The sequence below is a fragment of the Nestor notabilis genome, unplaced genomic scaffold (assembly GCF_000696875.1).
Source record: "Nestor notabilis isolate BGI_N333 unplaced genomic scaffold, ASM69687v1 scaffold524, whole genome shotgun sequence".
Lineage (NCBI taxonomy): Eukaryota > Metazoa > Chordata > Aves > Psittaciformes > Psittacidae > Nestor > Nestor notabilis.
The window spans coordinates 48902-74549 of NW_009925826.1; the positions used below are offsets into that span (position 1 = coordinate 48902).

Sequence of the window (25648 nt, forward strand, 5' to 3'; positions counted from 1 at the left end):
TTTTATTAATAGCTGAAATAACTAATAACAAACAAACAAAATTAAAAAAAACCAAAAAAAGCCTGATTTCAAATCACAATCTCACATCTTTTGTCTGTAGAATATATGTGCATTTTTTTTTCTACTAGGCAGATTTATCCGAGGAAAAAAGAAAGGCAGGAGCAATTTAGTCCTAAAGAAATTATATGTAAAGCAATAACTGAAAAATGGTTAAGCAAGATACACTAGGTTATCTTATTGCTTATATTGTAGTAACCTAATTTATTTCCATGTAACCCATAGTGTAATTATAGGTCTAAACTAAGCAAAATTCAATAACTGCATAATGTCAGTGAATATTACCTACATTTAATGTTTATATCTATTGATGTTACAGTATTTCAAATAGCAATTTGTGGATTAGACCTTGGACTACCAGCCCCAAAAGGGCGTTTTCCAGCTGCTGTCAGTGTTGCTTGTTTGTGACAGGTTCTGTTCATGCATCCCTTCATGTTAGCACTTAAAAGACACATCTTCACGTACTTGAAAGCACAGGTATGTTTAAATATTTATGGAATGAGAGGAATTCTTCCACTGAAAGACTCTTAGTGAGAATTTGCATCTTGAAGGACACATGCTGCAGGTACTATTTCTAAAATTGGCTATTGAAATCACACTAGCACCCTAATATATCTCATATTCACAATAAAATCTTTTCGTGGGCTTTGTCTGGAGTAAGTAAAGCATACTTTGACAGAACTCCTGTCCCACAATGTACACACAATGTCATGTCCTGTGTGTAAAGATGAGCAAGGGGTTCCAGTGTTAGGGCTTAAAAGTATCCACCGAGACACTGTTTCCTGAGAGGCAGTAGTTAGCGGCTGAAAGCTGACATCTTCATACTTTTGAATCTATTCTTAAACACTGTTTTCGTGAGTGACCAGAGCTCCTGATTTTGCAAAATCAAATAGTCCAGTGATGGTTAAGGTTCACTTACCTTTGCACAGAAAAGAACTGGAAGGATGCTTGCGGATGCTTACTGTCTAACTTACGAGTGGTTTCTTAAAACACCTCTGTGTATAAGGCTTTCTGCTCTGTTTTGGGCACAGTCGTCTCTGAGGTGGTATGCACATATGTGTGTGAGAGTGCTTAAAACTTAGGTACTCGTGTGAGGAAGGCAATGGCAGACTGTGCAGTACCTCTGGTTGGTCCTCTTTTACCCATGTTCAGCTCTAAATGAAGTATAAGGGTGCCTCTTCTCCAGTGCAGAGTTAATTGAGTTGGTATAATCTACTGGTTACTGGTGACTCCAGGAGGACAGAGTGGAAGGGAAGCCATGTGCACTGAGCCAAGTAAAGGTGGCTCTTACTGGTGACAGATTTTGATTGCCTTCTCCAAGATGGTACAGATGCCTGCCCATGTACTTCTCCACCTTGTTTTGACACCAGCTACTGGTGAAGTTAGACTCACAGAATGGTCCATCTTGGAAATGACCTCCAAAGATCATCTGGTCCAACCTTTATTGGGAAAGATGAGATTATTTATCACCCTGTCAAATCACATCTTGATGATGCAGAAACTCTGGTGATGGGGAGTCTACCACATCCCTGGGGAGTTCATTCCAGTGATTGATTGAGTGATTGATCCCAGTGTAAAAAAATAATTTCTTACATCAAGATGAAACCTTCCTCTGTGCAGCTTGTACCTATTTCTCCTTGTCTTCTCCAAGATGAAAGAGCCTTGATCTTCTTTGTAGCCACACTTTAAGGAGTGGAAAACAGTGACAAGGTGAGAAAACTGTGAATTAAGATCACACGTTCAATGCTGCACTGCAAGGGAATGGGATGGAGACATTCACATCTTTTGGGATAGCTATGAGCAGTATAAGGAGTAACTGCCTCGCTGCTGTTTGGTACCACCTTCCCTCTATCTTCAGCACAGAGGATGGGTACACTGTCTGCCAGCACAGCTGATGAAGAACACACTTCCAGCATAATGACATGAGCTGTGGATTGAGAAGGGGGGGGTGTTGAGCTTTGTCCACGTCCCATAGGTTACACTGAAGCTCTCTCAGATGTGCCACCTATTGCTGGTGCATGCTAGGGCTGCACTAGCGAAGCGCTGTAATCTGCAGCAAACGACAAATGAGCAGAGGATGTTATCCATGCAGCAGTGACCATATGTTCCAGCTGGATTAGCCCTGTCCCTCCTTGCAGTGCCAGGAGAAGGCCATGTGCCACCTCGCCTGCACCATATGCCAGGATTTAATGAGTATGCCCAGTAGTCCTGCCACCACTCCCCCTGCCCCAGGAGACAGCTGCTTCCAGCAGTGTGACTTCTGAAGTTGTTCTTGTGACTATGGTGTCTTGTATGTGCATGGTTTTGGAAAGACCAGTTACTGGCTTTTCGGGGGCAGAACAGATGCCCTGTGCAGATGAAGGATCTTGTGGCAGTTCTTTCAGACGTTCTCCGTTTTCACTTTTGGTCTGTGAAGGATGGCATTTTGAGGTCTGCTGGAGGAAGATTTCACTGTAAAGAAGCCTGTCCGTGCCTTTTATACTATCAGCTCTCATTTTAAAAGCAAAACCTGCTTTCAGCATGAACCTTTCCCATTTGTAATTTCCTTCATCTGTTCTGCAGCTCTTTCGGGCTGCTTGAGCCTCCCAAGAGCAGCATGGTCCTGCTGCAGAACTGGTTCTCTTCTGAAAGCTTTTGCCACTCACAGTCTGGAGTATCTTTGAAATGGGTGGGTTTCCATTGCACACTCTTGTTTTTCAAACAAAGTTTCAGGCAATTTTTCCTTTGTCCAAAAATTGGCTTTTATATTTTTGCAGATCCTCCAAGTTTAATATTCATTACATAGGTATCTCACATGTGAAAAATAATTTTCTAAGCATTGGAATGCTTGAAATCATCCAAAAATCTTACTCTCTTCAGATAATGCGTGAACAGACAAAGAAGTTAAAATGGATGTGATCATCATTTGATAACACTTAGTGTGCTTAGTGGTGAATCCCATTGAGAAAGCAAGTCGCAGGTAATAGGCCCAAAGGGAAGAAAAAACAAATTGCATCACCTAAAATCAAGATACCAACATCTGGAGTAGTTTTCCAGAACTATGAACACAGTCTCCTCCTTTGGTTGTTCCAGACATTTTCATTAGGAAGAAAATGGAATCCTATCGCTCTGGTTCCTGCTGTACAGTCAACATTGAACAGCGGTGTACCCTGCACAATTCATTAAATCCTATTGTTAGTCCACAAAATCACAACTCTTAATTATCTGTATCTCACTTCCTAAAAGTGAGATTAAAGCCAAGTTTCTTTGGATGTTTCTTACCCAGGATTTTTGTTTCCTGGTAACATACTGGTAGTTTCTAAAGTATCTTTTAAAGTCTCAAGGTCCTCTCACAAACGTTTGGTGGTTTTCCTTTTTATCACGGGTTCTCTGGGTTTATTGCTGAGTGCCTCTTTATAAAACTGAAAACCACAAACCACAATTAAAGACTTTTACGTAACACTTCTTTGAGAACTCTCTTAACCCAGAGTCTATTGGCAAGAAGATTTTGCTTCTTGCACTGCAGACAAGGTGTTGTTTTGTTTTGTTTTGTTTTGTTTTTCCTTCAGAGGCATATGGGGCTATATTTTCAAGGAATTAACAGTCCCCACAGGGGGCAGATTTTTCATAAGTATTCTACATGCAGAACCCTCTTGATTTGTTCAGCCAGATTTAATAAATCTGGTCAACTTGCACATTATAAACATTCATGCTATTTGGATGTGAAATTACTGAATTAAAGCATATGTCTAGACTGCAGGAAAACTGCCCTCAGTCTTTGTCTGTTAATCACCAGAGGTGAGGACCAGATGGAGTGGTGTGGCTCTCTTTTGGCCCAGGTTTCCTTCCCATGGATTTGAAATATGCCTCTGACTCCAAGAGTGAAGCAGTGATTTTGGGTGTTACTGTAGAGCAACAGGCTTCCTGAATTTGTGGAATAGTCATGAACAGAATAGTCTTACCCTATGTGATGGATGATACAACCACATGAATACACTTTCTTTCTGGTAGAAAATGCTGTTACTAACTAAATAATCCCGTTCCTCTCTTCTGGAATCTATCCTAGTATTTTAAAGCAAAGTGTTAGCAGGTTGATTTGTTAATTTTTTTCCTCTCTTTCTTGACAGCTCCTAGACTGTTTTGTCATCCCAGTGGTGATACTGCTCTCCTGGTTCTTCTTACTGGTACGATACAAGGCAGTACATTTCATTGGGATTGTGGTCTGCATTCTGGGCATGGGCTGCATGGCAGGAGCAGATGTCCTTGTTGGGAGACAGCAAGGAGCAGGTGAGTGAGGATGGATGGGTTGTACAACCATGTCCCGTTCAGAGAAAACATTGACCAGAACATGACAGACTGGAACGAAAAAACAAAAAAAAGGAAAATTGGCAAGAAAACCTGTGCCTTCATGGATCCAAAGCACTGCACTGTTCAAAGCTGCTTCTCTGTCAGGAGGGACATGGAACAAAAATGGGTCAACACTTAGAAGTCAGCACTGCTGCAAATGGACTTCATGGGCCCTGTGTCTGCCACACAGGTCACCCTCTCTTCAGGCTGGGGGGACAAGCTAAATACTTGTAGTTTCATTCTGTTTTGGCTTAGTTGCTTGACTGCAAACCTCAATTACTTCCTTTCCAAATTGGCTACATCTTTGAGTCATAGCTACCTCTCTTGTCTACTATGTACTTTTAATTCTCCTCAACTTTGCTGGTTTTTTTTGTACAGAGGCAGGGTCACTAGGTAGATGCTAAAAGACACCAAACGTGCATGCTGACTGTACCAATTGGGTTTTGCACACAGTCTCGGAGTAAACGTTTGGGAATTGCCTCTGCCATTGTGGAAGAGAACCTTCTTGTGTGTAAAATGTTCTTTTTTTATGTGCAGCATCATATGAATAATGCGTGTGTAGCTATTAATGCAGACCAGAGTTAGATTTCATCTATCAACTTCCCCTGTCACATTGATTTCTCTAGTGCCAACCCAAATGATGTGGGAAGGCTGGAAATTCTTTTCAAAGATTGTCAATTAGGCACAGTTTTCATTCTTAATTAAAAGCACTGAATTGTGAGCTGAGCATAATACACTGGGATTTAAAATTCTTGACTCAGCTTTCTGAATACAAATGCAAGTGCTGTAAGAACTGCATTTGCCAGGATGCTACTAAATAAGACAAGGGAGTTTGTGACAGTGCTCACATATCGCCCTGCCCCCTTTTATCCCTGTCCTTTATCCTAAAAGGAAACTTTCAGTTTATTGGTCTCCTCCAGAAATAACCCTGCTCCAGCTAAAAAGGAAAGACTATTCTCTCTACTGTGAAATCAGCCAGCCAAAGCTGCACTGGGAATGACTGATTTCAGAGGAACTGGGATTTCAACCCTGGGTTCCAGAGGAAACAGCCTGTGTCCCAGTAAGCTAGCGAGTAACATGGTAGAACGGGTAAGTTCTGGATCAGCAGGAGAGTGTGGGGCAATGGACCTCAGCAGACAAGGAACAGATTGAAGAACACTGACACTTTGCCATCCAACTGCAATAATTACGTATTATTTGCCATATTCGTTATTAAAGCACGGGTATAGCTGTTAGGTAAATTTGTCCAAAAAAATCTGTTAACATGAATTATTGCCTTTTAATTCAGACCTACACATGAAAAACTGTGTCCATGCTTATCACTATACAGAGAGACTGCAGCTTTCATTTTTTTTAAGTGGCAAAATAATGTTATTAATGTTGTTGTCTTTAGTAAAGTAACGTACATCAGCAGGTATAATTTATCTGAAGGGGTAAAACTACACATTAAAAATCCAGAAATAAAAAGAAGTATTGGCAGCAAAAGAAAAAAAAATCTTGAAATTCTTCTTTAAGGGTTCCACACCATTTATAGGATATTTCCTAGGATGTAGCAATGATGCTACATTAGTCCTCAGTAAACTCCTCTGTTTATCCTATATTTTGGGCAACAAGAGCTGTTGGCACCTGTGTTCCCTGTTGACAGTGCTACTTACTGTACTGGAAATGCCTAGAAGGTGCTACTAGGTGCCTACTGCACACAGCAATCTAGTCAGCCAACTCTTACAGTAAGGGAACATGAATTTAAAATGCATCACTGAGAGATTAATAGATATTTTCCAAACTGTCTTCAGAATTAGGTATAATGTGCAGGCATGCTCTCAACTTTTAATAAATATATGGTAGTTTACCTCTTTTTATTGTATCCTTACTGATGTTTTGCACATTACTCAATGGGAAAAGCAATTACTTTGTGCTGTATCACCTTACATGTCAAGTGTGCCTTAAAATAACACTTCCCTCAACTAATATCCAGAAGGTACTTTGGTACTTGTGCTCCTGTAGTACACAGGGGTCTAAAATACAGAGGTCTAAGTAAGTGGTACATCCAGATTTTGCAAAGCACTTCATAGCTCTAGCTTACAACAGTCTCTGAAAACCAGTCCCTTCAGTCCTGCTAATAAGTTTATGAGTGTATGTTTAGTCTAAGATCGGACACACTGAGACTGGTATTTTGATATTATGATAATTACAAGCAAAAGCAAAGAGCGACACCTCATAATGCTGTGGGTTAAGGTAAAAATGTGGCAAAGTGGCCTAGTGAGAGTATGAAAAGCAATCATGTCAGAACATAGTTCATATTTAAATGACTTATGCTACACTATAGTGCTATAACTAGTCCATGAAACATTAACTCCTCTCAGGACTGTATGAATTCTGCTTCCAGAGAACATAAAAATTACTAATAATGATTAATGCAAGGCGTGTTTTGCCAAGCTATGCCTTGTGTTTCTTCAGAAGAATGACCTACACCATCAAATTGGTCAAGTGCAACTGTATTAACCTGAAAGTCTTTAAAATGCCTCTAGTCAGTCCTTAGCAATGAAACCTGTAGACATGTGGATTTTATGTCTATGAAAATATGTCTGTTAGGATATGTCAGTTTTGGGGCAAAGTTCCCAAGTCAGCCTCTTGAAGGGAAAAGAAATGGTGTTTGACAACCAGGATGCTAGGAATTGTTAGCAAAGAAACCAAAAATATAATATAAAACGTTTTTATGCCAGTATATAAAGTTTTGATACACTAACTTCCTGAGTACCATATATTGCTCTAGTCACTGCATCTCAAAAAGAAATGAGCAGAAAATAAGCCCATAGAATCAATGGAGAAAGGTAAAAAAGTTGTTCAAGGGCCTAAAATGGCTTCAGGATGAAGAGACTATAGGCGGACTGGGACTTTTCATCTCTCATAAAAGGCAATTAAGAGAGTAAGATACAGGTACATGAAGTCTTCACTGGTATGGAGAAGGTCAAGAAAGAGTGATTCTTAAATATTTCTCATAATCAGAAAACTGTGGGATCACCAATATAGTTTTGAGGTATCAGGCTTAAAAGCTGAAAACATGAAGTTCTTTTTAATAATCGACTAAAAATATACAGACTTCACACTGAAGAGTCCCTCAAGTTCTTTTAAGTTTGATGGTTTAATGCAGCTTCCATCTTAGAAAATTCCTAATCTACTGAGAACTAGCGGATAAATATCCCCCTGTGTTTCCCTATTTCTTTACGTTTTCTTCAGCCACCCTGTGCTGCCCAGTACCAGAGGAGGGTTCTGGGCTAGGCAGACCCATTCTCTGACCAGATCTTGGCTTCCTCTTCTGGGAGAGCCCTGAAGGTTGAGGCTCACACTCTCTGAGCATGAGTGCACTTTGGAGAGGGCCATCACAATGTGGTGCTTGGGGCCATCCCACCTCTATGGAAGTGCTCAGCCTCTGAGCTTTGTTTCACAGATGCAAAAGGATGGTATTTTTGTCTCAGCAGTTCAGCACATCCAAGCCGTAAGGTCAAAAGCTTTTTCAGCAGTACTTCTCTGAAGTGTCAGTGAGTAGCTGTAATAAATACCAAATGAGTGAGCTCAGTGAGGAATGATTGGAGACTCTTTTGGAACATCAAATGCATCAGGGATACAAAGAGGTTTTGTGAAGTGCTGATGCTTATTTTAAATTAAGGGCATCTTCTGAGGCTGACTGCAAAAGAAGGCTAAAAGGAAAATAACTACCAAATCTTAAAAAGATAAATGGTCAAATATAAACATGCTGTCAGTCAAGGTACCCGTGAAACAGAAATTCAGTGAGAGACTGGATGAGTATGTGAAAGAGAAATCTGGTAATGTTTGATAAATACATAGAAGCCACATCTCCTCTGAGCTTTAAAATAGTGGCGACTAAAACAGTATTACTGGGAGTATTTTAAACTTTACCTCATTCCTATTTGTCCCTGAACAACTTACACTTTTCTGGCACTTATAGCCAGTGTTAGAGACAGGATACTGGATAAATGAACCCTTGGTCTGTCCTCTTATAACTGTACTTATTTTTGTAAGTTTCTTTTCACTGGAAATTTCAGCACTGTAGTTTGGAATGAAAACTGAAGGCTTAAAAGAACACCGTAAAGAAAAATGTTGAAAAGGTCATTTTGAACCAATCTGTATGTTAGGATTCCATTTTCAGTTACTTCAGTGTGTATTTTACAAATCAGTAATAACAAAAAGGCAGGAAATAGATAAATCAAGAGGTATTTTTAAGGATAAAAAAGTTTCTTGCTCTGTATATGAGAGTCACAGTCTACCTGCAAAAAAAAAAAAAGTAAAATAAAAAAGAATAGGTACTGTAAAGTGCCACTTGGTTTCTGTATTTCTTTACAAATTTTTCAGGTTCTTTCAGATTCTCTTATCTACAGCAAGGATGATGCTTTCCCTTCACCTCTGCTAGAGTTTGCTGGGGTATTGAATGACAGCTGGTGAATTGACAGGACATTTGCATTCGGCTTATTACCCCAGATATGTGCTACTTAGTGACTGAGGATTGAAATCTCTATTGAAGAATTTGCAATGGTTCTAGACAAAAAGTGGTTGTTTTGAGGCATTCTGATTTTCCCCCTACTTATTCCTAGGTGAAAATAAACTGATAGGAGATCTCTTAGTACTGGGTGGAGCAACGCTATATGGCATCTCAAATGTTTGTGAAGAGTACATCGTCCGAAATCTGAGTCGAGTGGAATTCCTGGGCATGATCGGACTCTTTGGCTCCTTCTTCAGTGGAATTCAGCTGTAAGTGAGCAGGTTTGAGCCGCAAGGTCATTCAGATAAGTGCAGCTTTGACCTCCAATGAGGTACTGTAACCCTGTCTTCGAAGGTAGCCATTTCCTGTGGAGAATAGGTGCCCTCTAATTCCAAAATTTACATTAATTTTCATATTTCTGATTGGTGGATTTAAATAATAACATGAATCTGTATGTAAGTACTCTAATTCAAGTACTGGTGTCCTTGAGTAGTTATGTGGGGCAGGAGGAATAGAAGACACATCCTACCATCTTGTTGCTGGAAGACAAGTAAATACTTCACATGTTGGTCTGATCTGTGAATAACAAAATACACAACTCTCTCTGGTCCTGTTTCATACTTCTAAAAAGTCATTTAGATTTCTAAACAGGTAGAAAATATGTCCAGTCAGAAGGTATTTTACTAATTGTTCTGTGCACATTATGATATGGCAGAAATAATGAAAAAGCCTTTAAGAAACCGGCCTTTTCACTTCAAAATACTTAGTACTCAGGTGATTGTCGCATGGATTTCAGGAGCTGCTGAGACCTGTCTGTATTGACACATAACTAATGAGCAACTCACCTACAAGCCTAAGAGTTGAAAGGTAGTTTCGAGTTCTGTAATACTGTGACTGATGAAAGTGTAGTAAATGCTACCATGCAAGATTGCCACATTTTATGCAGATCTGTCACTGGTTCTTGTCACGCAGAATAACTTTTGATTATTAGTCAAAACCAAGTTGCTTCCCTGCACATCTGAGCTATTCATCTTCTAAGAACAGAGACCGATCAAAACAATGGCCCACCAATTCCCACTTAATTAGTTCTATTTCTTTAGCCAGAAAGCTGATTGCATTTATGTGGAATCTGAAAGTGTGACTTAAAATTATTTATATTAACTGGCTGCCACACAAGCAGTTCCCTTTCTAAAAATATAGAATTCAAGAACACGTAAATATGCCTAGTATCTTTGACTGAAGAATTTTTGTTGCCTACAGTTGTCCTGGGTTCAGCCATTCATGATAGGTAGGTATTAACTGATTCTCAGGGCATCAAAGCAGTGCCCTCATCTTGCTGTGAGTGCGTACATGTCATGTACATATCTCATATTCCTGAATTCAATTATAGTGCTATTGCCTTCCCTTGACCCAAGCAATTAGTCACAATACAGGCTCTGTGAGTTGTTTTGGTGGGGATAAGAAGCTGGTTCTGGGACAAGGCATCTTTGTATGCAGAGGACACAACTGGAAGGAAACAATAAGAAAACATTTCTCTGTTGAAAATCCTAAGGTTTTTCTAGCCACCCTTTCACACAGAAGTTCTCACCAGCATGATTTTCTCCACAAGCTTCTGCAGCTTTTTACTGCTAGTAATTTTGTGGCACATTGTGGACACTTGACCACACTTAGTGGTCATGTGTACTTTTTTAACAAGGTGGCGAAAGCTTGCATAACAGGAGAGGCCAATAATGTTTCTGGTACTTGGTTCCATGTAGCAATTCAGCACTTCCTTACTTTTACCTCCGATGAGGTCAGCAGATTTCACATAGTTACGTGTTCACAGATGTTTAATCTAACTAAATATATCAGTTGTTTGAAAAAGAAGCCAGCTCCCCATGTTAAAATAGCAGACACTGTCTCTGAAACACTATTGGCCATTTTGGTGCAACATAGAACCTTTAGGTCCTATAAACTGAAGTAGTCTGGGGAAGGAATGTCCCAGAAACAGGGCTGTTTCCCAGCATGCTAGACACAGCAAAGTTCAGTTAGCATCCACAAAGTGATTGAGGATGGGGAAGATGTGTGCTAATATCACCGGAGGTTTAAGTCTCATATTTACAGGGAACAGTACAATTCTGAAGAAGGGAAAGCATTGAAAAATGTGTAGGACTATGCTGAATGTATGAAACACAAAACAATACCCACAAGCGATTGTCCCTTTTACTGACATGCACTGATCTCAAAATAATATAATGGCAAAAAGCTGTGGTATTTGCCTTTTATTCCATGTGTGTTTACAAATATCTACGTAAGTGTGGGTGATTCATGTTGATTCGTGCTTTGACTCTAGTACAGGGCTGTGTCTCCAAGAGGACTTTGAAGAAGTAGGCTGTTGTTTCCTAGAACAGTTTAGCAAGAGTGCTTAATATTAGACTGTAATATAAAATAAACCCAGATAATGCCTGTTGGACAGCAAATGAATGGCTAAGGTGTCAGGGCAAACAGTGAAGGAAGGAGTTGGCTAACTTCCCAGGCATGATGGAAAGAGAAGTTTAGTGGGTTGAATGTGAGTGAAGCGGGGAAGAACTGTATATTAAAAAAAGAGTAGAAATTAGTTGACTGGAGTTGGGAATATAGTAACTACCTAACAAATGGAGATAATGCTGTCTGATGGAATCACCTAATCCTAGAATAACCTACTTTGTAATGGATCCCTGAAGGTCATCTGGTTCAAGCTCCTACTCAAAGCGACTCAAAGCTAACTTCAAAGTTACGTCAGGTTGCTCAGGAACTTGTACATTTGACTTCTTAATATCTCAAAGAATTGAAATTCCAGTCCTGTTGGGCAACCTGTTCAAGTGTTTGACCAATATTTTTTCCTTATATCTAATCAGAGTTTCCCAAATTGCAACTTGGGTCCATTTGTCATCCATCCTATCTTTTCAGTAACTACCCATTAAGTAAAGACAGCTGATTTATTGTTCTGCCCACCTTTCCCCCTGGCTTAGCCTTCTTTTCTTCACACTGAACAAACCCTGTTGTTTCAGCATCTCCTCTTACATCATGTGCTCCAGCCGCCTGATCACTGTGATGGTGCTCCACTGTACTCTCTCCAGTTTGTCAATGTCTGTCTTATTCTGGTCAGGCCAAAATTGGATACAGTACTCCAGCTGCTGTCTCACAAATCATATCCTTCAGCTTGCTGGCCAGACTCTCACTAACACAGCCCAGGATGCTGTAGGCCTCCTCTGCTCCAAGGACACATTACTGACTCATGTTCAGGTTGATGTCCACCAGGACTCCAGGGTTTATTTCTAAAAAGCAGCTTTCTATACAGTCAGCTTTCAGCCTGTACTGTTGCATAGGATTACTCCTGGGTGCAGGCATTCATATTTACTTTTACTGAACCCCACATGGTTTCTCTTGGCCCATTTCTTCAGACTAACTTGTGGGTAGTCCACCCATCCAGTCCAAATCTCTTCAATCTCTAAGGATGTCTCATGAAATCATGTTGGAAGCTTTGCTAAAGTCAAGGTAGGTTATATCTCATCCTCTCATTCATTCCTTCCCCTTTATCTGCTGAGCCAGTCATAGAAGGCAGTTAGTTTGGTCAGGTACGGTTTGCTTTTGAGAAGTCTGTGCTGGCTGTTTCCAGTCATGTCTTCTTTATTTCCTGCAAATGTCTTCTGGTAAGATTTTCTCCATAATCTTCCCAAAGGTTAGCATAAGGCTGGCCAGGCTATAGTTCTGCTCCTTTTGAAACCGGATGTTGCATTTGTCTCTTTTCAGTTATCAGGGGCCTACTCCAATTACTACAACCTTTCAAAGATCATTGTGGTTCCAATTCTCCAGTGAATTGTTCTTACCCTTCTTTGTTTCATGGAGCATAATGAATCACAGACCATACCATATTGTCTTATATCTCTTTTGTATCGGATAGGCGATAGTGTGAAAGCAATGTTCCTACATTTAAGTTATATCGAAAGTTGTTTGCCAGAACAAGAGACATTGCAGTATGTTTTCAGATATTCTTCAGGAACTGCTGATAAAAGAGACATATGCCTTATGCATCAAAGACACTTATAATTTAATTATTTTGCAGACAAAATAATCTTACTATTCTGTACACAGTATTAGATTTACCACACATCAGCAGCAAGCAAATCAAAATTTCCAGGATGCAACTCTCTAGACCAGATTAATCTGGAAGGCACTGAGTTCCTGCAGTTTTACTATTAGACTTGGTCTTCCACATGCCATTTTTTGTACTAGGTACTTTGTTTTCAATCTGAGTAATTTCATGTTTTATACTTGTTTAAAATAGTGTCCAGACTAGCATGCAGAGTTCTGCACAGCAGGAGTTACCTGGAGACCACAGATCAGAGAAAGTGGTTTGCTGACTGAAGACCTAGATCATGAGATACCTAATCTCCAAGGGTCTATTTGGCTGTATTGGGAATAGTTGAGACTCATTACCACCTTAGAATTTCCTGGATCTGGGATTTTGATGTGCAGGTACAGTGCAAGACTTGCAAGATGTTGGAAGTGGACTTTTGTGGCTTGGCCCATCCTTTGCTTTGTTTCCTGACTTTCTTTGCTGTGACTATATGATCTCTCTCAGTGTGTAAAAAATCACAGTATTCTCCCCAAAGCCAGCCTGTAATATCTATTTATTTGACACAGCAGAGCTGCTCTGAAGGATGAATAACTCAGGCAGATACATTATTAATCATTGAAGTTGAAAAGCTTTCAGAATATTAAGTCAGAAGAGTATATGAGGATTGGACATGGGGGGATGGGCACTTTGGGCAGGTATAGAGAGTTGGAAATAAACCTGTGGAAATTTTATTCTATCACGTCTGTTTAATGCCCTGAAGATCTTTCAACTACACAGGCACAGGGATAATGCCAGAGTGGATTAGCAAAGTCTGATTGCATTTGTTTCCTACTGAGATTTTTTGTAATAAGGTTATTTATGTTGTTTTGTCCAGCATTTGAATTGAATGAGTGGAAGTAATTTAACTTCTGTTCTCTTCCATCAAATTTTGCCTTCTCTTCTCTTATAGTGCAATCATGGAACACAAAGAGCTGTTGAAAGTTCCTTGGGATTGGCAAATAGGTAAGAAAACACTTTACCTCACTGCAGATAGTTGCTGAAGGAGGCGTGGAGATAACCAATGTTTGGGGAAGCAGGTGCAGAGTTTCACAGGAGCCAATGTTTCTGACTTTTCCACCAGTTACTGCCAAAGGTTGAACTACATGCTTCACTGTTCTAAAGTGGTATCTCCTCCCACTGCCATCCTATGCCTTTGTTGCACCATTAGGTTAAGCATATGTAAACTGTAAGATAATTATGCAGAGAGCTGTGAAGTAAAACAATAATGGAGTTCCAGTTCTAAGATTCAGTGCAACACATGGGACGAATAAATGGTAGTCATTAAGAGCCAAACCTGTTCAATGAATGTCAGAGAAAGAAAATGGAACCTAACAAAAAACCCAAAAAAGTGCTTGCAGTGCCTCATAAACTCATTTCCAAAGGGAGCATTTCTGTATGCAAGTGGTTAATTGCTTTCCAGGTAGTTTCAGTGGAATATAGCAGATGTGTCTTTTAGACAAGTTTAGGTAGCATTGTGCACAATGAAGCTCTTACAGTGTTCTGCTACGCAGTGGATTGAATCTTCCCATTTCAGTTTGGAAGCTAAGTTCATGATCTAAGACTCCTTTCTAATTAGTCCAACAAATTATTTGCTTTAAAAGCAAATCGACATTTAGGAGAGCCCCTATAATCACTCTTTACTACTTATAACAATGGAAGAAATAAAAGAATACTAATAGTATAGAGCTCATATACTTATCAGAAGATTCAAGCTTTGGTAATACCTTGAAAATAGCTTGTTACCTAGTCTCAGAACAAACATCAAAATGACATCTCAGAAGTGTGCAAAGGCAATTGGGGAATCTCTGAGGACAGGGGATACATGTTATGGAATACACTGTTCTTTTCTTTAAACTTATTTAACAATTTCCTTTCATTTTCACAACTTCCTCTTCATTTCATAAACCTTAATAAAAACAGTGCATCTTTTGCAAAACACTGCACCTAGAAGTCTTGGAGATTTGATGGATGAGCTAGAAAACTAAATGACAAATCAATTTAAAGTATCCATGGAGAAACACACTCAACTGTGTACTGTAAGTGTATTGGCCTTCTTTAATCTGAGATAATTAGTATAATTGCATCAGTGTTTGTTTATATTTCATGATAAGGAGCTCAGGGACATAATTAATCTGCTACTGATGAAACTAGCAGTGGTCATAGTGAATTAATCTACTATTCATGTAAACTTCCATGGGAGTTCTGTTGTTACTCAACATCAGTTAAGTGTACTATTAAACTGAAGTCTTACTTGCTCTGTGATGCCGTTAAAATGTCACTGAAAGTTAGTCACTAATTCTGAAGGGTCCCTATGCTTTATAAGGAGATCATCTTAGCAAGAGCATCATAGATATGTACTTGTTTTGTTAAAGCAATAATTGGAAATGTAATGTAGTTGAACATGGATTAAATGGAGACAATTATGTGTAGTTGTATGTTCTTCCCTGGCTTCTACTGCGCTTGGTGTGCTTTCCATTACACTGGCAGTGATATGAGGTTGTCAGTAGTGACTGACAGATCTTTTCCAGGGTGTTCACAGCCTTGTTCTGAACAGTTATCCACTGTGACAGAGTCAAACCTGCAGTCCAGCAGAGTTAAATCATCAGCCTTCTGAATGGTAGTGATAGAGTCACAGCAGACAACCTAATAAACAACTCAAGGTGGCCTGTTGCCATCTGCCATAATTGTGCTATTAAGAATGGATGAGCTACCTTTCAACTGATGTAAAATGCAAATTATTTTTGAATATAATGGTCTAGCCAATCTGTTATGTCTATCATGTTTAAAACAGGCTGTGGCCCTCCTGGTTTTAATTTTGGAAATTCCTCTGATATATAGCATAATCTTCACACTTAGTATAAATCAGGGTAGCTCTGTTTGAAACCTTGAAGGTTTAAGTATTAATACTTGATGACAACCTGACTGAAAGGAGAATGATTATACTGTTCTGTCTGAGTGGTTTCATATGAGACCATGACACGTTTTGTAGAGTGATTGATAGATGAAATAATAACAAATAAACTAACATCAGTTTTATTTAAGTGAAAAGCCAGTTTGAATCTCCAAGGAAGTGTCCTTTTTTACAGAGGGATTGAATATTTCTAAATGGTCTTTATTCCAGGAAGACAGTATGAAAAATCATAACTGATTCCATCTTATCCCAATGGAATGATAGCTTTTGGAGTAAAAACATGAAGGCTAAAACATGCAACATTCAACCAGCACGCTCAGGACCTAAAATGGAAGTTCCCAAGGCATCTTAGTCTTGGTGGTACTTGGGCTACTTTAGAGCAGTCCCTGCAGGCAGATCCTGCCAATCTGTGTGGAGATGCCTAGTTTTAAAAGAAGTGGGGAAATACTGAGAGTCTGGGGCTTGTTCAGCTTGCAGAAGAGAAGTCTTTGAGGAATTACCTACAAAGCAGTTATCAAAAGGACAGAGACAAGGTCTTCACAGCGGGGCATGGCAGGAGGGTGAGAGACAACAGGCAGAACCCAAAATGAGAGATCCAGACTGGATAAGAGGAAAATCTTTATCCTGAGGACAGGCAAGCAGTGGAGCAGCTTGACCAGAGAGGTCGTGTAGTCTTCATCCTCAGAGGTTTCAAGACCAGGCTGAGCAGAGCCTTGAGTAACTTGGTCTGATAATACAGCTGAGCCTGATTTGAGCAGGGTTTGAAGTAGGGCTTCCTTCCAGCCTGGATCACCCCACGACTCTGATCCTAAGCACCCAGTACAGACACTTGTGAGGCATTCTCACCCAACCAGGTAAAACTGGTGACCTTACCCACCAGGGTGAACAATGACAGACAAGATGGGATTCCTTCCACCAACTTTAGATACCTGGGATGTAGACATCTTATTTAGATGAATCATCTCCCTTTACATCAGCAACAATAAACAGGCATGATACAAACCATACTATGCTAAAGCTGGTGTCTAAAAGAGGTTGAACAGTCTGCACCCTAAATTTTCCCAATTTCTTCATTGACTGCCAACCCTCAGTATGTGTCCAGAGTTAGGTGTAATGAATCCTACTCACAGCTGCCTTTATGCACATTAAGATTAATCCCTCAGTTCAGGACAATGCCAGCACATCTGAAAGGAGTCATTACGAGCCTCTCAGCATTTAAGGCAGATCAGCTGATCAGCAGGTTATTACAAAACACCTCCTAATTTACCAGGTTGCTTATGTTCAGTGCCTGGGCACTGAGTCACTTGGTGCCACACTCCTGCCTTTTATTTTAACAGCAACTTGGAACCGGAACTGCAGCACTAGTAGCAATTCCCAAGCCTGCCACATGCAGTTCCCAAGGAAGCTAAGGCTCCAAGCCTTTGTCTTAAAACATATTTTAAGTCTGAAAACTGGCTCTCTAAGAAGCAGTATCTGAAAATCATATGACGTTATTTCCAGTTTGCTGTTGTCACCACTAAATGCTGTCCAGCTGGTGGATATTACATGTAATTTAAGATGTAAATGAAATGACACTTTATATTCACCTCTGATAGGACAGCTGTGGTTTAAGCAATTTTCCACTGGAACTGAAATGCCCTTTGGAAAAGCAGCCTGTGAAGTGCATGTAGTTGGCTGGCAAATAATGTGAACACCAAGGCAGTACCATAAAATTATACTGTTGGTTGAGACCGTAACCCAGCAAAGCACTTGAATATATGAGTAAAATCCAGACTGACTGACAGGAGCTCTGTGGACCAGCTGGTGGTTTGCAGACTGTACTTGAAGAATGCTTACTTAGGGTCCAGAATGTCTTTTGAGCCTGATCTGTTCTTGATTTAAGCCTGGAAGAAAAGCTGACTTAATGCTCATGTATGCGAACAATTTCTCATTGATCAAAACTACGCTCCATTTGATGCAATTGTTTGCCTACTACAGAAGAACTGCAGATTTTGCATAAAGCAACTGTTTCAAGCACTGCTTAAGACTAATTCTGTTGTTACCCATATACATGGTACACCTGAAAAAATTGCTACCTGTTAGTAAAAGCAGTTCTTATGATTATCCATATTCTGAATATAAATAAAAATTCAAATTCATTATCATGCCATAACCATTGATATGTGGACACTTGAACACTGACATTTTGCATTTGCTGTGTTTTTTTCGGATGAACGTACACTTCAGTTCAGATGCTTCTAAGGGACTCAAGCTGTTACAGCTGATTTTGTCCTTTAGATAACTTTTCTAAAGAGTTTTTAACTAAGTGGTTCTGCAAGCACATGCAAATCATATGGGCTTTTTTTGTTTCTTTTCCCTTCTAATCCCTTTCAGGACTTTGGCAATCAGATTTTCTGCAACTTTTAGTCAATAACAACATGCTCTGAAGAGTTGGAGTGAGTCTAAATTTAGGTTTGAGCACATATCAGCTGGGAATTCCTCAGCATACGGCAGCCTAAGAAATATCATTTGCATGAGAGCAGATGAGTGGAGTGTTTGCTGTTTTCTTAACTTCATATTGATTAATTTGCCTTGGGATTTATCAAGTAATAACTGAAGCAATGAATTCTTTCCCAGTAAGTTATTTAGATTTTTAAATGAAATTAGATTTTTGCTGTAATGTATTTTTATTATATTAGTGTCTAACAATCTAATTTGTGTGAGGCACTCTGTTAATATGTAACAAGAAAGACTCTCTGCTCTGGAAAGCTTTATTAAGGAAGGCAGACAAAAAAGGATAGAGGAAGAGAGGTGCAAAACTGTGAAGTGATTTGACAGGTTTGGTGGCAAAATAGAACTAGGACCTCTGTCATTTGAGTGCTGTCCTCATGCTTCCATACAGTGGCTCATTAACTCCTCTGCAAATACTTTTGCATTCAGTTTTTGGGCCCATTCCCAGAAAATACTGTGTGCTCCATCCAACTCAGCTGAACTCAGTTGGTGTTGGGGACATTCATCTCCATCAAAGACTAGATTTGACATGTCTGAATGCATCGTTTCCTTCAAATTTATGTTGGAAATGAGGTATTCACTAGTAGTGGAAGACACCAATTTAAAACTGCGCTGCTATTATGAAGAGCACAGAGAAAGGACTTCATGTCCACTTCTGACATGGTTTTCACTATTTTTCTTACAAATTTAGAATTATGTTCTTAGTCCCTCTCTATATATATGTGTATTTTAATAATTTGAATCCATGTTTCTTTGAAAACTCATTATTCATTCTTTTCTAAAAGCACAGCCTTCTTCCTACCAACACAAGTTATTTCCGCAGGCTGTGAAAGGTCACTCTGCTTCTTGTTTCTCTTCTGCAGGCTTGTTGTATGTTGGCTTCAGCGCCTGTATGTTTGGCCTCTACAGCTTTATGCCAGTGGTCATAAAGAAAACTAGTGCTACTGCTGTCAACCTCTCCCTACTCACAGCTGATCTGTACAGCCTCTTCTGTGGATTATTCCTCTTCCACTACAAGGTATGTGGAAATGAGAGATGCATTTGAGTAATATCAGTATGTATGAAGAAATGTCAATGCAGAACAATGAAACAGAAGAAGCCTCCCAGTTTTGTTAGATCTACACAGTAGATCTTCAGGCCTCCCACACCAAAAAGAATTTCATGATTCCCGTTTTTTTAAAAGAATTTTATGATTCCCGGTTTTTAAAGAGGGCTCATTTGGTCTTATTGTTATGAATTTTGAGTATCTGTTCATCAGCAACTGTATCACTAATTTTATTTTACTTATCAGAGATAACTTTCAACTGCTGTAACCAGACCCAGGGTGACAGCATGAAGGGAAAGACTCTTCCAAAAATCCCATAGGATTTTATCCTTTTTTTGCCTGAGAACAAGGGACATGCTGAATTCTGAATTGTGCTGATTCTGAAATTATAACTCGTAGTTGTCCATGAATTGCACCTTTCTTGTCAACCAAACCAATGGCTTTCCTGTTAGTGTAAATGCCAAATTGTGCTGCAGATTTGTGTTGAAGCTGAACTTTTACCTCCCAGGTGTTCTAATGTTTAAAACATCTGGCACACATTTTGTCTCCAATTAAAAGAAGGCGCACTTCATTTTTCACAAGTATCCCCCCCAGTGTCCATCACATGAAAGAAGCATCAGGGTGCTGGAGGCAATTGATTTGTACCATCATTTATTCATAAGAGGGAGGTTACTTAATAGCTAAAATGGTGGCCCAGAAAAGTGTTAGGTAAAGAAAAGCCTTAAAATTCTGAGTAGCTAACCAACTCATATCCGACTTTGTGATACTGATGGTACCTGAGTGAATCTGAATGAGACAGTGAAAGTTCAAAGCTTCAGAGTTCAACACAAATTATTTTTTTTTTTCACTCCTGCCTTTTATTTTATTTTATGGCTTTAAGAATTTTGCAGAGAGAAGAAAAGCAAGTATAGAAACAAAAATTTGACTGACAAAACCATACAGAGGTTGTCTGCTACTTCATGGGTTGGTCTCATGGTGATCTGGTTCCTCGTTCCTTCTGCCCGACACTTCAAACCCAAAGTGTTTGACATTAGGTATTACCTGAATATTGTTATCTCCTGTTAATAATGTTATTTGATACCCATAGCAAAATATGTTTAGCTATGCTAGTTCACTGTTTCCAAGAAAAATGGCTATATTAACTGTAAAAGACATGCAAATTTAATTCTGAAAACAGTGGTGGTGGTGTTCTAGCAAAGTCAAACTCTATTAGAGGGAGAGAAGCAAAGGCAGCAGGGGTTGGACAGCTTTGTGCTCATCATTGCTCATACCTAACAAAAAAGGCAATTTAGAAAACACAAACCTTAAACTTCAAGTAAAGAGAGGAGAATCAGAACTGGAAGGTTTTCTGGTTGAAAGCAAGGTTTCATCATCTGCCCTGATAACTGGTGAAGTTCTACCTCTGAAGTAGCTGGCAGTCTCCTCTGCCACTTACTCATCTGATTAGAAAACGGAAAATCTTTCTTCTAGGGTTAATGTATATGTCATGCAGCCTTCTTCATAAACTCTTACCAACTCTTACTTCAAGACATGACTACTTCAACAGTTACAAACCTTCTTATTTCCAGCATAAATTTACTTGTGGCTTTTGGTCTACTCATTTTTCTGCCAAGAGTATGCCCCAGTATAAAGAATGCCCATGTCTCCCTAGCATTTTATTCCATTGACACACCAATAGGCAGCAGTTGCATCCTCTCCATGCCCCTAGTTCACAAATCAGAGCAAATCCTTCTCTGCACCTCATCTGGTTGGATTTCATCCTTCCTGAGGTAGTCCCTTCAACTCAAGAAGCAGTAAAGGTCCCTCCAGCACCTTGTGCAATGCTCGTCTCTCTCTCCAGGAAGCTTGTTACCCCATAGGTAGTAAAACTGTATTTACATTTTTCATCAATGCTTTTCCTTCATGTTTTGTACTCACCCTGCAATTCATATAACTCATGTGAGTCTCTCCTTTGTTCTTCCCAGCTGAAGCGCTGATACAGAAAAGACCATTGTCAGGACTTTGTGAAAGAGACTTTACCTGAAATGTGGTATCAACTTCCCAAGCTGTTGGTGTCTCCTTTCATACCCAATTTACATTGCAGAAGAAATTTGAAAATAGAGGCTATATTCAAAGATGATCCAGATTTAAAAGCCCACTTGTTTATCTGGTTCCTTCTTTAGTTACCATGTATTTTTCCTTAGACAGATCACCTCCTCATTTTCTTTCTGGTTTACTGTCAGGTATCATTTTATATGAGGAAGTAGAACTGTGAAATGTGCGACTTGCCGTCAATAATGAAGTCTAACCTTAAATGCTCTAAATTAATTCCCCTCCTAAGACTGTGCACACTTGGTTGTTTTCTAGCTTCTAAAAAGCTGTTTTGTTCCCATCTCCCCTCTGCATCTCCTTCAGATACACAGCTCCTCCTGCTTATTGCTGCACTGGCCAATGGGCACAGCCCCACTTCACTGGGAAGCAAATGGTTTTTTGCTGAATTAGGATGAACTGAGTGGTTTAGTGCCCCTTGAAGAATATAATTTCATGAGTCTTTCAAGGAACAGTTATTATTTTTACCCTGCACTGCTACCTTTATCACCAGATGGGTTTATTGCACCTATAACAGTAAATCTATGAAAATCCATAGAAAATGCAGGAAATTAGTTTAACTGGGTTTTAGAGCCTCTGAAACCAAACTGGGAAAAAATTGTGCTTGAAGTGTTTGTATTCGTTAGCATTTAGTTTTTTTCTCATACAGACTTGCAACATCGTGTCATGCAGGACAATGAGTTTATATTTATATTCTTAACCCATATACAGATATCTTTGTAACACATTGTACAGTTCACAGACCCATAGAAACTAGAAATATGGCATGTTAACTTGACAGATAAGCAGTTAACTTATAGTTCAAGATGTTAATTGTTCAAGTTTTTATTGTATTTAAATGTAATGATTTATGACTTTCAGTTTGAGGTAGATAACTAAATTGTAGTGCATCATTCTTAAAATTATGTACATCCCCCAAATAAAAGCTCTCTTTTAGTTCTTCTGTAATCAGTAACTGATTCCGGATATCCCAGTGAATGGGAAAAGGTGTCTGGCCTCTTTGGTAGCTGAGTATTTGCAACTGCCATAGGATTTAAGTATACACCTCCATCTCTTCAATCCTTTTTTAAAATTGTCATCTTATTGATATATTTTATAGAGTTTTGATGTTCAAAACTTTCCTATTTGTTCTCACTTCACCTTCTTCTTAGCACAATTGAATTATCTTCTGCTTTGAAACACAAACTTAACTTACTATTATTGTTATTGTTGAAGTTGTTATTATTGCTGTTGTTATGCTGTACTATCACATTCATCTTCACCTCCTGTCTTTCAGACTCATCTCTTGGTTTGATTTACCCTGATTTCTTGATTTCTGTGAACTTCAGTGTTCCCAGGAGTACTAAAGCCAGTCTGCATAAGGTTCTTTCCCACCCTACACATGCAGGAGGGAGTCCACAGTGGCCCCCACTGTGAGAAATGAGCCTGCAGAGCAGAGCCAATGCATTGTTTTGCTGGCTGGGTTTCATCCATTCTTTCTGTTTATACACATGGTGGTAAACAGTGTTGGGACCAGAAGGATGCCGTACAAATGTGATACATGCTGTGTAGAGGGATGTCTCGGCATAGCATGGAGGAAATTTAATGTTCTGAGTAACAGGACTGTCCTTGCCCTGTCAGAGGCTGCAATAGCTGTTCTTTGTCGTGGATACACTGACACCAGTGGAGGTGGGAAATTCAGGTCCAGTTCTCTGGGTGTACAGGTTGGCACTTTTTTATAACTTCAGTTGGTTTTTGCTTAGGGGGTGTTCTTTTTTACATTTTAGTCTCAGTCTTGCCTTCATTTTATGTGAATTTTTAAAGTTCATACTTTTCATTGGCAAGCTGTATGTTGTGCTTTAGTCATTCTAAGCAAATTGGGTTCTCACTAAATAATCTAAGCAGTTTATTTTAAGTTTCCCACCAGCTAGAGCACGCATACTGATTGTGTTCTGCACCAGCAGGTCGAGTCACACTATATTATATCATTACCTAGCAAGCCAAGCACAATCAATTATATTCTGCCTTGGCAAATTCATTCATTATTTTATCCAAGATGCAGCTATAAAAATTCAGAATTTCTGGATATAGTAGCAATTTCTAAGTGGAGAAAACATATATTTCATAATAAATCAAGGAAGTCATATAATTTGATTTAGACTCATGCAGAGTATCTGTGACAAAGGACTTGGATACACAGACAAACATGATACTCAAAACCTTTCAGCACCAGAAATCTGAAATGATGCTAGCTGAAGCCTCACTTGCTGATACTTATGCTTCTAAAAATGACTTTTCAATGCTAATTCTAACAGCAGAGTCCCTCCAATGGAAGGGAGCAGATAACAGCCTTCCCGTTACATCAAGAAACAGGCCATGAAGGAGAGTGAGTTTTAACATAATGGAGAAGAGAGGGTACAAGTTGGGGGCAGTAGGTTCCAATTTAATTTTTGCCAGCACAAATCCTAAGCAATGTCCATGAATTGGGGATTTATGTAAGCTTCACTGAGGTGAAAATTTGGCCCTTACTGGAAACAATGGTGCAACATTATTCCTAGTAGAGCAGGTAGTGCAGGCTGAACAACTGTAAAAATGTATTTTTTACATTATTACTTCCTCAGTCATATGATTTAAGATATTTTCCTGATGAAATTGGATATGCAAGCTGTTTGACCCATAAACTCTGTTTGAATGGAATTTAATCTCACCAGACTTTTATCCTAGTAAAGGCTTCTAAGCCTTTGATAATGAGGGTAAATCATATTACTAGTTAATTCTTTATGCTATTGCTAATGTGCAGAAAACGATGTTCATGTTTCTCTCTCTTTTCCAGTGTACTAAATTTCTTACAGTGGATCTCCCTCTCAACGACTGTGTTCCCATGAAGCTGTACTGTCTGCATGCCTTTCATCTAACTGGCATTTTAAAGTCTTCTTTTTCATATTTCTTTACATTTATTTATTTGTTTATTTGCATTTCTTCCTCCAAATTATAATAAATTAGAAAATAGTTAGCTGTGTATATTTAAAGAGCTACCTTGAGGTGGAAAGGAGTTAGGTCTGTCTTTGGTCACACTTGAATGTGTATTCCTCTGATAGAAAGGGCCACATCCACTCGCTCTTTGTCTGAGGATGCAGGATGCTATACAATAAAAAAGCTGTGAAGTAAATGACAAAAAAGAGTAGAAGCTGGAAAATTAAATGACTCCTACCAAGACGTTGCACAGTCTGGCAGTAGATTTTTAACAAAACAGCACAGATATGGCAGCTTTGTGAAATAGTTCATTGTTGAAAGGATATCTCTTCCTTTCACAGTGTTATCTTGCAATAGATTCATTAGTTACAAAGCATGAATAGTGAAACATGGATACTTACTGTTTTGGAGCTGTCAAAAAGAGTATAAAAGATGTGGCATTCATATTGTAAAAGTTACGATGAAAGCTTCCATTTCAATTATATTTTTTCAGACAGTAGCTCATCATAAATGTCAAGTTCTGTAGATTGTTTTCCTGGCTTTTAGCTTGGGATTTTTATTTTGTCTTATGTTAAAAGACTGCTCACAACAGAACTGGTTAGCAGTTTTCTAGCAAAATTCATTTTTGTTGGAAATGCCTAATTATCAAAAGAGAAATTCTAAGTGGAAAAAAATCTGTTTTCAATATGCTCCCAAGGAAACAGAAGATGGCATTTCTCAGACCTTGACTGTTTTTTTGCCCTCTCATCTAAGAGGTTGCAGCAGTGCACATTTTCCAACATTTTCAACCAGGTATTCTAGAACTGGAAGATCTCCGGCACAGAAAACACAAATTATCCAGCTCATAAATTCTGGAAGCTGGAGAACAAATCTCAGTTCTGCATTAGGCAGTCCAGAACTCCAAGAAGGAGCTTTGAAGGCTTCCAGGCATCTGCCATGGAGATAATCCTGTCAGCTGCAGTCAGCAGTTGCCAGAGTTTCCAGTAGGCATACGGTTTGGTTTCCTAGCCAGGAACTAGTTCATAATTACAGCAAAAGAACAGCCAGGAGCTTATCTACCTAACTGTCCATGAGTTTATATTCCTTTAACTATGTAATCTAGATTTCTTAATATTCTTAATGAATGCCTGGTTAACAAGGTTT

The 25648-nt window shown here is 39.2% G+C and overlaps 1 protein-coding gene across 1 annotated transcript in view; it reads left to right on the top strand.

Annotated features, from left to right (window-relative positions):
• SLC35F1 (solute carrier family 35, member F1) overlaps positions 1-25648 on the top strand; it is a 50587-nt gene that overhangs the window by 9431 nt on the left and 15508 nt on the right. Inside the window, exons 3-6 of the mRNA XM_010013208.1 lie at positions 4164-4323; positions 8994-9150; positions 13930-13982; positions 19284-19438. Of these exons, the coding sequence (XP_010011510.1) occupies positions 4164-4323; positions 8994-9150; positions 13930-13982; positions 19284-19438 (525 nt within the window). The remainder of the gene's footprint in view (positions 1-4163; positions 4324-8993; positions 9151-13929; positions 13983-19283; positions 19439-25648) is intronic.